The 13,841-nt window shown below is 34.5% G+C and overlaps 3 protein-coding genes across 3 annotated transcripts; 2 read left to right on the top strand and 1 right to left on the bottom strand.

The window, feature by feature from the left end:
• Positions 1-125: 125 nt before the first annotated feature.
• EV154DRAFT_528548 (uncharacterized protein) lies at positions 126-2,536 on the bottom strand. The gene is made up of 2 exons (XM_051603597.1): positions 2,149-2,536; positions 126-2,071 (listed from the first exon to the last, which is right to left on the bottom strand). Exons 1-2 carry the CDS (start codon positions 2,465-2,467, stop codon positions 252-254), a joined length of 2,139 nt encoding a protein of 712 aa, XP_051451553.1. The 5' UTR covers positions 2,468-2,536; the 3' UTR covers positions 126-251.
• An 838-nt stretch (positions 2,537-3,374) lies between these two features.
• Positions 3,375-5,103, top strand: EV154DRAFT_431097 (uncharacterized protein; the record flags this gene model as incomplete). Its single annotated transcript, XM_051596581.1, has 6 exons — positions 3,375-3,452; positions 3,518-3,740; positions 3,835-3,931; positions 3,997-4,140; positions 4,370-4,544; positions 4,603-5,103. 6 exons carry the CDS (start codon positions 3,375-3,377, stop codon positions 5,101-5,103), a joined length of 1,218 nt encoding a protein of 405 aa, XP_051451554.1.
• Positions 5,104-6,715: 1,612 nt separating this feature from the next.
• Positions 6,716-7,937, top strand: EV154DRAFT_101182 (uncharacterized protein). Its single transcript, XM_051593850.1, has 6 exons — positions 6,716-6,850; positions 6,906-6,939; positions 6,996-7,093; positions 7,161-7,170; positions 7,259-7,283; positions 7,340-7,937. Exons 1-6 carry the CDS (start codon positions 6,748-6,750, stop codon positions 7,637-7,639), a joined length of 570 nt encoding a protein of 189 aa, XP_051451555.1. The 5' UTR covers positions 6,716-6,747; the 3' UTR covers positions 7,640-7,937.
• The last annotated feature ends 5,904 nt before the right edge of the window (positions 7,938-13,841 follow it).

A 13,841-nucleotide genomic window follows, 5' to 3' on the forward strand; every position in this document is an offset into this window, starting at 1 on the left:
TTTGGGGCCGGAAAAAAGTTGGTGTTGTAATACCTGTAACACAGTCCTTTTTTTCTTTGCCAATAAAAAAAAGTAACATACTGCAATGACTAGTTTATTAACTTAATGAAATTGAAGAAATTGCCCTGACCTTTGATCAAAGTATTTAAGTAATTTAAAGTCAAAGCTACATGTCAACAAAAACTGTATAAAAAAAGTTACAAATGTTTTATTTTTGTTGTGAAAGGGAGTTCATTACATGATAAATTATTTTAACCTCTACAACGCCTACAATACCATTCTTCAACTTGATCACTTTCTGCTATACCAACACAACTTCCATGAAACCATATACTACATCGATCACAAGCGATCATAAAAGTTCCATAATCTACTGTAGGATTTTCACAAATACAACGTATTTCTTCTGCACTATAGCCGTTATGTGACAGTGAGAAATTGGATTGTTGTGTCGAAGGCGGCGGTGGTGGGGGTACTGTTCTAGGAATGGGCGAGGACAACATGGGTTGTTGTTTTTCTAATTTGATAGGCACATCTTTTTGCTTTTGTTGCTGGTATTGTTGAAGTGAAATGGTGGATTTGGGTGTCGTAGATGTGGAGGCGCCAGCAGAAGCAGACGCAGCAGAAGCTGGTTGCTGTTCTGGAGGCTTAATTTTGAATCGGATTTTTGGGGTATTTGGTGAGGATACATCTTCTGTAATTGTAGGCGGCGGTAAAGAAGCAAAATTTAGCATTAATTTGGGTCCCTTTGATTTTTGTTTCTTCTTTTCTTTTTCTAGTGGAGATAAAGTAGACGAGGAAGCGGAGGAGGAGGAGAAAGAAGACAAAGAGATTGGGCCAATTGGTTTCGGAAGTGCAGAATTATTAATAGGTGCAGCAGCATGATTAGTGGTGGTGGGTGTGGATTTTAAAATAGGGGGAGCGACTGCGTGTTGTTTATGTGTCTGTGTCTGTTCCTGTACCGGCGCTGATTGTGGCGGTGTTTGTTGTGGTTGCTGTTGTTGTTGAGGGAAATCCTTTTCTTGTTGCTGCCTTTCTAATAATTGTTGCTTTTCCAAAAGCATTCTCTTCTTTTTAATTATATATTTACTATCACCAGTTTTGATGGCATTAATATCAACACTATGTTTACTAATTGTATGGTTCGATAAGGAGCTTAAGGACATTGGGGTCGAGGGTATGTGAGATAAGGATTGAGACGAAGACAGTTTCTTTAATCCAGACTTTTTTAAAGCAGAAGACCCACCAGCTAATGCAGCCAACATACTCGAAGATCTTTCTGGTGAACTTGGACCAGGTGAAGAACGAACTTCTTGATATAAATTTGAAGGTGCATTTGGTGAATTGAATACAGCAATATCGGTTTGTAAATTCGGACAGGTTAATTTCGAAATTACCATGGGATCAGCAATTGTACGCACAACTTGATCAAAAACACCAATATCATGGTTGAACAGATAATTACCGGGTGCTGCTGCATTTTGCGTTTGGTTTTTAAATAATTCATCATTTTTATCAATTAATCCTTCTCCTAGCTTATATTGGGGTGGTTTGATATTCGAGAGCGCATCCACTAATGAGCTTGTGGCGATCTTCCTTCTCTTTGTAATCGTCTCCTCCTCTTCTTCCTCTGTTCGCTTCTTATTTTTGTTGACGTCTACTAATAATGATAATGGTTGTTGCTGTGTACCGTCCTCGTTGTCCGTAGTCAAGCTTGAATCTTCGAATGGAATGATGTGCGTAAATGGATTTTCGATTGGCTTTTTTCGATTTTTGACAAGAACAGGTAGTTGTTGCTGTTGTTGTTGCTGTTGTTGAAGTTCTTCTTGTTCTTTCTTTTGTTGCAATAACTGTTGTTGCTTTTGAAACGATATTTCTTCAACAATTTCATCTTGTTTTATTTCTGGGAAAGGTGGGAGATACGATGGAATATAATCTGGTAAATCGTTTGCATCTTGTTCTATGGGCGAATCAACAAAAGTAGGCGAAGGTATGTCATAATCTACGATTGGTGTACCGTATCTATACTCTACTACATCGTCAAACGCAGGTTTGCCACCATTAATAACGCCTAATAAAAGAGAGAAGAAAGGAATGACTGAGCATACAAGCAAACAGAAGTAAAGTCTTCATTCATTTTGATTTTACCTTGAATTAATCGACCGGGATCAGACTGATCTGACCAACATGGTGTTAAAAATTTTCCCTCTTCTTCTAACCAAACTTTTAACTTTTTGGGTTGTATATCTACTTCGCTCATTGCTTCCATCAAGTCAAACGAATTGCCTATTGTTCTTCCATTCAAATTAGCGTAAGCAGAAACAGTAGAGCCTAAAAGCTCGATGTATTTTCCAAATACATCGGTAAGCGTATCAATAGAACTATTGTTGGCGGCCTCAAAACCAGCACTCTGAATAATTTGTTGTGTCGCTGTCTTAAGTATTGAATAACAAACGTTATCCGTCATTATTAAGTTTTTGTTACGAAGAACAAAAAAAAAAAAAAAAAAAAAAAAAAAAAAATTGAAAGAAAAAAATATACGCGATGGTGTCTCGGATTTTCATTTGATGCACTGCGGGCGCCTCTTAAATTAATGACGTCGACAAATCTTCCTTTTGGATTATATTGAAGCCATTATTCGTGGTGATATAGTCAGGTCTTCTTAGATTTGTTTGCTCGTAACAACCGTGCCATTAATACTTATGCTCTTAGATTAGGACCAACGAACTACGATTTCCAAGCAACTGAAACAAAAAGGTTTTGCCAAGTATTTCCAAAGTACCGGGAATTTACTGTATGTAAAGAGAAACATCAATAACTGTATGAAAAAATAATACCTCCCGGAAACAAGCATAGAAGTATTATTTGTCTCATGTAAAAGCGACTACAGGGAGCCGAAGCTGCAATGCATTTTAAACCACCTGTCAGTTCCTGATAATTAAGCTGCCCATTTTTGATGTTTTCATACCACGTGTTGGAATGACATGACAGACCTTTGCTCGTCTATTTACATGGTATGAGATGTTCAATATAATTTAGAAAGTTGATATTTACTTCATATACCACTTTGCGTTCTATTTCTGTGAATACTAAGTAGATATTTGCGTTTTTATTATTATTGCTACAAACAAAAGAAGAGGCGACTTCTTTGTTTTCGAAAACAAAGAGGTATTACTCGGAATTGACCGGTAAAGGGGACATGTTTTATCGATACGAAATCCATTACCTTTTGGAAGGATAATAACGTGCATTGTAAGTTTGGGGAAAGTGACTGTCCCGACGGCCTGACGTAAGTATATACGTTTCAACCTTTTTTTTTTTTTTTTTTTTTTTTTTTTTCTATTACTTTCTTTATATTTTATCTATATTCCAACATGTCCAGTGAACAAGATATTTTGAAATTTTGTGACATTACAGGTGCCTCACCCGAAGTAGCTGAAAACTTCCTACAAGTAAATATAAACAAATTATTTGCATGCGTGTATTTTCTTTTTTTACTCAAAAAAATTCCCTAAAGGTAGCAGACAATAATGTTGAAATGGCGGTATCACTATTCCTGGAGAACGGAGGAGATATGGTTGCCAATCAAAGCCGAAATAACCCACCCAGTGTAAACTCTTCTAGACCATCTTCCATCAACTCGGAGCACATGTTGACAGACGAGGAATTCGCAAGACAAATGCAGGAAAGTGAACAAGTTAGAGCTCCCATTGCGCCAAAAAATGATATTCTTGCAGGAGGTTTGTTCCAACCCCCTTCTCGATGGACAAGTGACCATGGTAATGTTTCTTTCTGATCTTACTTTAATGTTTGCCTAATCCTGTGTCACAATAGTTGGATCTAGTAGACCCTCTGTATTCAATCAAGGCGATTCGGCCACAGGATCTGTTTCAGACTTTTTGAGTAGATTAAATTACGAAGGTAATTGTAAGTGTTTTATTAGACCTTACAGCAAAATAAAAGGTATTAATGACGCATGGGATTATCAGCCGGTAGTGGATCATCATCTCCTATTGAGTCTTTAGGTAGCCCTGCAACTGCAAAAGCAAAAAGATTAGCTGATCTCTTTAGACCACCATTCGACATCATGTACCGCGGAAACTTTGAAGAAGCTAGAGATACCGCTAAAGAAAAGAACAAGTGGTTGATGATCAATGTTCAAAATCCCACAGAATTTGCTTGTCAAGTAATGAACAGGGATTTATGGAGTGACGGAATTGTTAAGGATATTGTTAAAGAATCATTTATCTTCTTACAGGTAAAAGTTAAATTGTGACTTACCGCCGTCCATCCCCAACTAATCAGTCATGACTTAGTATACAAATGAGAGTGCTGATGGTAAAAGATATAGTACCTTTTATTCTGTCAGTGGATATCCTCACCTCGCTATCATTGACGCCCGTACTGGTGAGCGTGTAAAGGTTTGGGAAAAGCAGATTGGACCCACTGATTTTATGATGGAGATCACCGAATTTTTAGAGCAAAACTCTCCTGAATCATCCACGAGATCAACAGCTACAATGAAAAGACCCAGAGTTACAAAGGTAAAGAATGATTAAGGAAAGTATGAATTAGTTTTTGAAAAAGGAAAAAAATCATTAGAATTTCTCTGATATGAGTGAGGAGGAACAATTAAATGCTGCCATTGCAGCGTCCTTGACAGGACCTAAATCAGAATCACCAGAAAGCTCAAAAATGGAACTTGAAAGCACTCCAAAATTGGATGAAGAAGAACCAAAAGAAAAGGAGATAGTACAAGTTGAAGTGGAAGAAATTAAGGCTGGATCTACTTTGGATGGCATCAAAGCTATCAAAAGAGACGAGACAACTGATATGGCCAATTCAACTCGTATTCAATTAAGATTAGCTGATGGAAGTAGAATGATCAGAAGGTTTTTAAAGTCGGACCCTGTTCGATATATATTTGAATTTGTCAAAGCTGAAGTACCGAATGCTGATACCCAACCTTTTGAGGTAAATCCCCATTTTTCTTCTTACCAAATTATTACTCAATTTTTTTTTTTTTTTTTTTTTTTTTTTTTTTTTTTTAGCTGGTATTTAATCGTGCTCAACTTATCGATCTTCTGGATCAGTCAATTTTAGAAGCTGGTCTTGTTAATGCTGCAGTTAATTGTGTATTCGTTTAATCAATAATTTGAAAAAAAAAAAAAAGAAAAAAAAAAAGTTTGGTCATTACAGTATAAGCGCTTTAAGGTTTTTTTTTTTTTTTTTTTTCAGATAAACTATAAAATGTTTTCAGACAAATGCAAACATATTCCGGACAGCAGTAAACAGATATTCACACAAACGTAAAAATATTTTCAGAGAAGCGTAAAAAGTTCTTTAGACAAAAATTTATGATGTTTATGAGATACAGGAAAGAGTTACTTTCGAGACTTAAGAAAATAATCGTTCGGACTTTTTCTTATGGTGAATTCTTCGAGAGCACTTCCATTTCCACCTTTACCAGTAAGCTATATCGTATTCGTTCATATAAACTTGTCATTTACACCTGTACCAACATAATACTTCAATCGCATGTCAATTATATATGTACTACAGTGCAATTTTAGCACACCTCTCACTTTTTTTTAAGTCTTATACCAAGTACTCTTTTTCAACTTCATTGTACTATAATCAAAATTATGTAGCATTAGACAATTAATTGTTGCTAACGTTTTATGGGAACAACCTGTTTTATACTCAATATCAGTTAGTTAAGCATAGATTGATACTGAGTCTTCAATGCTGTTAGTTTATCAATTGCCTTTATTGGAGTTCAATGTGCGTTTGTGCCATACTTTGTTATCCATAATTTATGCTAACTTCTTTTTGGATATTTTGTGTCTAAAAATCAGTTTTGAAGTGGAAAAACTGTAAATACAATAACATACCTACAACCTTAGTGTCCGCCACATCCCTGTGTTAAAATCTACTTGCCGTATATATTGAGGCTTTGATTCGCTTCCCAAATATCAAATGTTATGCCTGATAGATGTAACTAACAGAAATTTGATTGAACTTGGACACATATTAAAGAAACCAACCACACATCCATATTGCTTGATTTCCATAAAAAGAAGGGGCCAGACTGCTACATATTTACTTTTTTAATGACACACCCTCGTTTTCCTGGTGCACAAAGTGTTTGCGTTGCACTATTGTTTGAAATTAATTGTATGCACACAAACTTCCATCTACGGTTTCCAAAGCTGTGCAAACCATCTGATTTAGTTTCTCAAGTATTGAGTACAACGCTACATCTTTTGCTCAAGTGTCAGCAATTTCGCTCGACTCTGCTGAATGCACAGCTGTTTTACAAGGACTTTTTAGAGGAGTTGGGTTTGAATGCTGCCGATGACTGGTCTGCCAAGCCCTAGAAATAACAATACGGCTATAAATATTCTTGGAAAGTATTTGTGAAAAATGCCAATATTCTTGGTAGTTCCAGCAATGACGATGCTAATATATCATGTGCACTTGTTACCCCTATTACAGCACGTATGTACAAGAGAACGGTGTCATTGTCAGCAAAGTATCGTAACCTGTGAAACATCATATGAAAAGGTTCTAGGAGTACGAAATCTATATTTGGAAATAGACTACCTTTCAGCCCCACCAAAATACTAGTTTCGTACCAAATGTGTCACAAAATTTTGCAATAAAGATTATCATTTTATTTTTTACCTTGTTTCTTTTTGTCTTTCTTTCAACTAATCTTTTTTTATTTATATATTGCCAAACACTATGGAAAGTTCAACAAACCAGGTAGCCATCTATAAAGGTCTCAGTGTACTTGCCATATTCGGCTTAATACTGAGCTTGATCGGTGACTTTCTCTTATCATTATGTATGTTTGAACTCTTTTCTAAAGTCTGATGATTTAACATTTTTTTTATTGTTAGACTGGGCTTCAATTGTCAGTGCAATCTTCAAAATGTAAGAATTTCTTTTTAATTCACAGAGACTTTATTAACAATCATATTGCATAACAGTTTCCTTGTTGCTTCTCTCTTTCTTCTCGAGTTCAGGCAATCACCTGCTTCGGTAAAACCATTCTCGTTCATGTTTTACTTCCTGGGTCGTGGTGTATGTAAGTATTTTATTTTCTTCAAAGAGCCGCACAAACTGACACAATCGTTTTTGTTTGTACCTAATAGTTTACATAATGTAAGTCTGTCATGTAATTTTCTGTGTGCACAAATAATTAGCTTATAATTTTGATTAGCCTTGGATTTATTACAATGGGAGGTAATAGTGTTTCGTGGGCTGGCGGTGCTATCGTAAGTAGTGTTTTCCATCTTTACGTCTGTATCTAATATATAAAATGGGGGAATAGATCATCGTGGTCGGTGCGGTGTTTGTTGGTCTCCACTTTGCAAATAATGGACAAGAGCCTGAATACATGTCGTTTAAGAGATTTCAACGTCTCACCAGCGGTCTCTCTCATGAATTGCCTATCACTCAGCAATACCCTGTAGCACATCAAGTCCCTCTTTCTCAACATAACGCTCATAACAATGGATCTTTCCCACCAACTGCTGGCCAATACAGTAATACCCAAACCAACACACACGTTCCACCTCCTACTTCACCCTTACCCGTACACATCAGTAACGAAGAAAAGACGGAAATCTAAAAATATTAAGGATACAATGACATGATACTTGTTTGTAGTCCAGCCACATTTTCCTATAATTTATCTAATTACTACGCCACCCCTCTTACAGTATTTACACTATAAATTCAGACAAATTAGAATTAATTTCGGACAGATGCAAAAATAAATTCAGACCAATAAAAAAAAAGTTCAGACTATTGAGCTTTTTTTTTCGGACGAATAGAAAATTATTGTTCAGATAATTTTACCTGCATGAAATTACCAAAGCGATAACTTTGGCGGAAAATTACTGAGTTTGTTCGTTTTTACGAGAAAAGAACGCAGGGCGCTCACCTACTTCCCTGAGATTGAATAGGATGTGCTTAAAGTTTAGAACAGCTGCTTGGTCTCTATTCCAAAATTTTCTGCCTTGAGTAACACATGCAGTATTTTGACATCTGATAATTTGTTAATATCAACATAACGAATATAATTGTAACTATACTACCTTAACAATCCATGACACTTCACGATTGGCATTGTATTTCTTCTAAATGGACGAGGATTATAAATCATCTTAAATTGCTCCAAAACGTCACCACAATCTGGACAATGAGAGGAAGTTTTAAATTCGTCAATTAGATAAACAGTCAAACCATTTTTTTTTTAGCATTTGAATAAGCCCTTTATTCCTTGTAGGTTCCTGGAAATTTGTGTTCGGGGCTGACCAATTTCCAAGTAACAAGACAGCATCAGGACCAAATTTTCTTTTCAAGTTTTGTACCAATTTTTGATCATTTTGTTCATAAAACATCTTTGATGAAAATTTCATTTTTCGAAAAGGTAATAGCTGTAACTTCTCTAAGACTGTACTGAGAGTTTTTCTGTTAAGATCACTTTGGTTGGGTCGTCTATTAATCTCTAAACCAAGCGCAATAATTCTTCTTTTTTCATCATCATCAAATCTTTGTGATATATGCTTTTATGACAGCATCATTTCTAGATATACGGCATAAAATTGAGGATTGACAATCCTATCATTGGAAAAGTTCTGAGGTTGAGGGATAAAACCGCAAATTCGTGATATAAATATATTGCCATAGTACAGATTGCATTTATGATCAACTCGGAATGAAAACTCTGACTCTGGAAAATAGGAGATTTCTTTGGGCTTTAAAGTCTCGTTTCCATAGTAGTCGGTTAACGTGTCATTAACGGATGATCTGGCTTTTATGTACTGAATGTAGTTTTCCAAATTTGTAGATTTGGATTCTGTTTTGGAGAGCGTTGTTTCGGCTTCTTGGACAACCAAAGGTTTGTTTTGATTCCGTAAATATCTGAAATGTCTTGAGCATTTTGAGCGATTATTTTTGGTAAAAATCAAAGTTTGCTTCTCTTTAACTGTACTAGTTTCTTTCATGCAATACAATAACGTCTTCCAGGGTCGATCAGAACACACTTGTTTTCAGTACGTTTTAAATCAGCTTGATTTAGCCCTTCTATATACTGCTCTTGATCATCGACTACTCTCAACGCTGGTTGTAAAGAATTTTCTACTTGTATCTGTGTTTTGTTTAATGATTGATACACCGACACCATCTGTTTCAAGTGTTCCTTGAAACCTTAAAGTCTTATCAACACCTTGATTCTTGAACGCCTTCTTTTCAAAATTCACGACAGAACCCCAAATTTTAAATTTTTTTCCAGCTTGGAGAGGACTTTTATTCTTGAGAATATGAAAGTGAATTATTTTGGCATCCAAAGTCATGTAGCATGGAATGAAGGAAGTGCGCAACGGGAAGCAGATAAATGCTTTTCCTGTTCTGGCTTCAACTAATTTGGCAAGTTAAAAAAACGCATCAAAATTATTCTCAGGTTTTGCTGCAATATCATAGTATATGGAGTCCTTTTGGAAAGTGTAGTCTTTAGGATAGCAGGAAAAGATACTGTTTAATTCTTTTCTTGACTGGTCATCTAGAATACTGACTGCAGGTATCTCTTTCCTTGCTAAGGCACGACTGATCTGATTACAAGGTCCGTATATCTTGCTTCGGATAGCTGATTTTATTGCTTTTTCATCTGATCCATTTTCTTTCATTTCTTTCCGAAGATTATTTGCTCTTTCCTTCTTTTGTAATATAATATTAACAAATTGGCGCAGTCTATTTCCAAAATGAGCTTTAATATTGTTATGGTAAGCCGTTTGGATTTTGGTACACTCATACAATGCTATTTGCTGAGCATTTGGTAAGCTGGGAGGAGTATAATTAGCATCTTGAAAGTAAGCCTCTTTGTATTTTGCTATCAATTGCCTATTTTTTTTTTGTTACAGGCTTTAATCTTGTGTTTCGAGTTTTTGAAAGTGTAAGACTTAAAAAAACTTCTACAAAAAAAGCTTTTTCAACAAAGTCTTTTAAAGTAAAAGTTTCGCTTGCTGCCAACTCTTGCAAATAGATGTACTTTGTGAAGGCAAAGGTGTGTGTAATCAATGAATTAATAGTGTTAACCAAATCATACAATGGCTGTAAATACAACGGATTCCAAATGTTCTTCGCAGTTGTTTTAACTGTAATAACGCGCTTGCTTAATTTTTTAGAATCTCTCGCAGTGACACTGGTACTTGATTCTGATGCTGTTATGAATACTTCAGGCGTAGGACTTCGCTTACTTGCAACAGGGCGTCGCTTACTTACTGAAGAACTTGACTCGGCAACAGTAAATTCGGATCCGTACTTGAAACCACCACGACTTCGTAATGTATGTATTGCAGGCGGGGACTCATTAAAGTCGTCACTGCTATAATCTATCAAATTGTCGCTGACAACATTTCTAATAGAATCAGGAATACCAATGATACTTGTAATATCAGGTTCATGTTCGGCTGCCCTGCCTTTCCCTTTAAACTTTTTTTGGAAATCAATATATGGGGTATTTTCCCGACCTATAAGAAAGGGTAATTAAACATCATGTAAGTTTTCTATCAAAATAAGACTTGGCAATGTAACATACTTCGTCTCTTCCGTCCCAAAATCGGTGGTTGAAAGCCATCGTCCGAGCTATCATTTTGAGTTTCTTTTTTATAATAGAATCAGTTTTTTGGTTGCATTTCCATCAAATATCATACATATACGTTACCTTTCATAGCTTAAACTGAATAAAAAAATGAAGAGAGAAAAAAAGATTAAAAAAAAAGTATCTATCACAATTTTTACACTTAAAATCCAGATGTTTTAGCTTACCTTTTTTGAAAAAAAAAAAAAAAAAAAAAAAAAAAAAAAAAAAAAAAAATTCAGACTAATTGATTACATGTAAAAAACCCCTGCGGATTTATGCTATGAGCTTATTTTATGTTAACAGAAGAAAGGCGTTTTACTTAAATTTTTTTTGGCTTTGTGGCAGGTACTCTAATCTCAATATTCACAACGCCGATTACAGATATTTTCAATTAAGATCGTTGAATTATAGCCCTGGAGGTTGGTGTTTCAACTACTATTGTATTTCCGTTAGTCGATCTATCTATTGGTGGTCTCATAATGATATCAACTACAAATATACAACTACTCAGTAGTCCACATCGGTCTAAGACTATTTTTCGAGCCATTGTTCTCTTGGATTTCTACGTCAATTTCCCCGATATCTCTGGAAGTGAATTCATCACGTATTAATGATTAACGTGCCTGCCATTAATCCAGTGAAGTCAGCATTACTGTCTTTTGGGGCTCTCTATCTCATTAATAAAATCCATTGCTTCAAATCCATCCTCTTGATAAACACCTTCTTGTTCATTTTCTTTAAATAGTGTTAAGCTCGAAGTAGTTTTAAGAATAGCAAAGAAATATAATTTTATTGTTTGCAATTACACTGTACATCATATGTCAAGCTCAATCATTTTTTCGGTGGTCATGAGGAGGGCAAAGCATAATTTGACTATCATTGGAGATACTCAAACCTTGCTTAGTGAAGGATAAATCGAAAGTAAAGGTTATAAACCTTTGCTCGTGTCGCCCTTTTCATCATTTCTTAATCCTATTGAGGAGTGCTGGTTCAAGATCAAGAAGCACATCAAAAGAAATCTGCTTTCAACTTTGGACACTTTAACCCCAAGAATCAAGGTAGCCTGTGAGACTATTACCACGGAAGATTGTAATGGTTGGATACGACACTCTGAAACGTACTGGGATAAATGCCTCAACAAAGAATCAAAACTAGTTTAAACTTTTACTTGCCTGAATTTTTGTTATCATTTTTCTGAAAATAATTTCTCTTTGTCTGAATAATTTTTTACGTTTGTCTGAAAATATTTTTTTTTAGTCTGAATTTTTTTTTGAGCTTGTCTGAAAATAATTTTCATTTGTCTGAATTTAAAGTGATAATACTGTATATAATATTTTCTTCCCTTCAGTCGAAATAAAAAACTGATTCATATAGGTCATATTTAGTACACATGCAGCCTTATAACTACATAAGCAAACATATATAAAAGTCGAACTTGAGACAATAAAAACTATTTTTCAGGGAATGAAGTTGCTGCACACTAGTCTAGTAGCAGGTTTAGTGATAATTTAAACTTATAAACAAAATACGCAAAAATTTAGGCTAATCCTGTGGTATTTGATAAACAGCAATTAACAAAGTAGAAAAAATACTTTGCTTAGCAAAAGCTGTTTTTTTTTCAACTATGCGCTGATAATAATTATTGTCATGATAAAACCGCTCCAAAAACAATAACCATTGCTACTCTACCTTTTTCCTACTATTGGTTTTTTCGGCGTTATTTTCTAGCTGCTTTCTCATCCTTTTCTTATAAAAGGCCCTCAAAAAATTAATAAAATCATTATTTTTTCTTTACCTAAATCTGAATAATCCTTAATACTTTTATTATAATCGCTCGTAATTTACCTCTGTAAATCAGCATTGTTAACTATTCCAATTTGTATTTAACTATACCTCTTCGAATACCACTCTTATCTGATTTCGTCGTATAAATTGCCTCCTTAAATAAATATATTTTATCTTTTTCAGTTGACAACTATATAGTCTGGTGCTCATTTTTTAAGAGCTTTTATCTTAAACTCTATTTTTATTTTCTTCTATTACTTTTACTGAAACTTGCCAGTAACAATAGAGACTCATTTCTTATTATTTCTTTTCATTCTATTCTTTATCTATTCTATACCTCAAACATCACAATATGCAAAACCAAAAACCAAAAAATACAAAATATAATTATAATCACGATGCTCTCTCACTGTATCTTTCTTCACATGCTTAATCCAACTGTTCCACTTCTGAATGGACAGTGGCATCAACCCGAAGGATCAGAACAAGTGTTACGATGTAGATTTTCAACACCTATTCTTTTGACTTCGAACCTAAAATATACACTCAACTAAATTTATTTTATGTAACAAAACTAACTTTTAGGATTGTGATGCAAAATATTATGGCCTTTTCCTTTTCTATTTTAAATTTATTTTGTTATTTTTTATCCGTTTGCTCAAGGGATCATTATCTATCTTCGAGACAAAATAAAACTATATAAACCCATCAAATTTGTTGTATCGCAGATGTATTGAATCATAGAAACAATAGAAATCCAATATTAGATCTCAGTAGACAGACTGGAGATCGTAATCATGGAAAGATTGTTATGAACGAATAAGAATACATGGATAAACATTTATTCAATTCAAATGGATAAACGATTGAATAGTAACTCCCGATTGGATCTACTATTAGTTTAGACACAGCTTCGTAAAAGTATAAATACGAGCTCATTCAACTCTTAATAAAAGGTTATCTTTACTTTGATTATTTTTAAAAACCATATTGATATCTACGATATTACAAAATTGTTATTCTTAAATAAACCATTCGGCTTTTTATCTATACTATTATAATAAACTCTCATTACATTTTGGCTATCAAATCTTATATCTTTTATATAGTTGACTTATTATCTGTCGGTCTCCTTAGAAAACCGAAGCCTAATCTCTTTTCTTTTCTCCGTAACCTTTTTATCCTATTTATCATTACTGGTTCGTTACCGTATTTTTACACCACCATTTTCTCTTCTGTTGGTCCTTTTTGACCTCAGATGTCTTAATTTTTTTTTTCGACTACTTTTTGGTCCTTTTCCTATAAAATGACCATAAAATTATTTAATAAAATCTTATTCATATAAGGCTGGTTTCATTATATATATATATATATATATAACTACTATAATCGTACGAAAGCC

This window comes from Mucor mucedo (genome assembly GCF_025094135.1).
Source record: "Mucor mucedo strain NRRL 3635 chromosome Unknown EV154scaffold_182, whole genome shotgun sequence".
NCBI lineage: Eukaryota > Fungi > Mucoromycota > Mucoromycetes > Mucorales > Mucoraceae > Mucor > Mucor mucedo.

Coding starts and splice junctions, on each gene's coding strand:
- EV154DRAFT_101182 (XM_051593850.1), top strand. CDS start 6,748: ATGGAAAGTTCAACAAACCAGGTAGCCATCTATAAAGGTCTCAGTGTA. Junction 6,940..6,995: donor GTCAGTGCAATCTTCAAAAT/GTAAGAATTTCT, acceptor ATTGCATAACAG/TTTCCTTGTTGCTTCTCTCT. Junction 7,284..7,339: donor CGTGGGCTGGCGGTGCTATC/GTAAGTAGTGTT, acceptor ATGGGGGAATAG/ATCATCGTGGTCGGTGCGGT.
- EV154DRAFT_528548 (XM_051603597.1), bottom strand. CDS start 2,467: ATGACGGATAACGTTTGTTATTCAATACTTAAGACAGCGACACAACAA. Junction 2,072..2,148: donor TCCCGGTCGATTAATTCAAG/GTAAAATCAAAA, acceptor CTCTTTTATTAG/GCGTTATTAATGGTGGCAAA.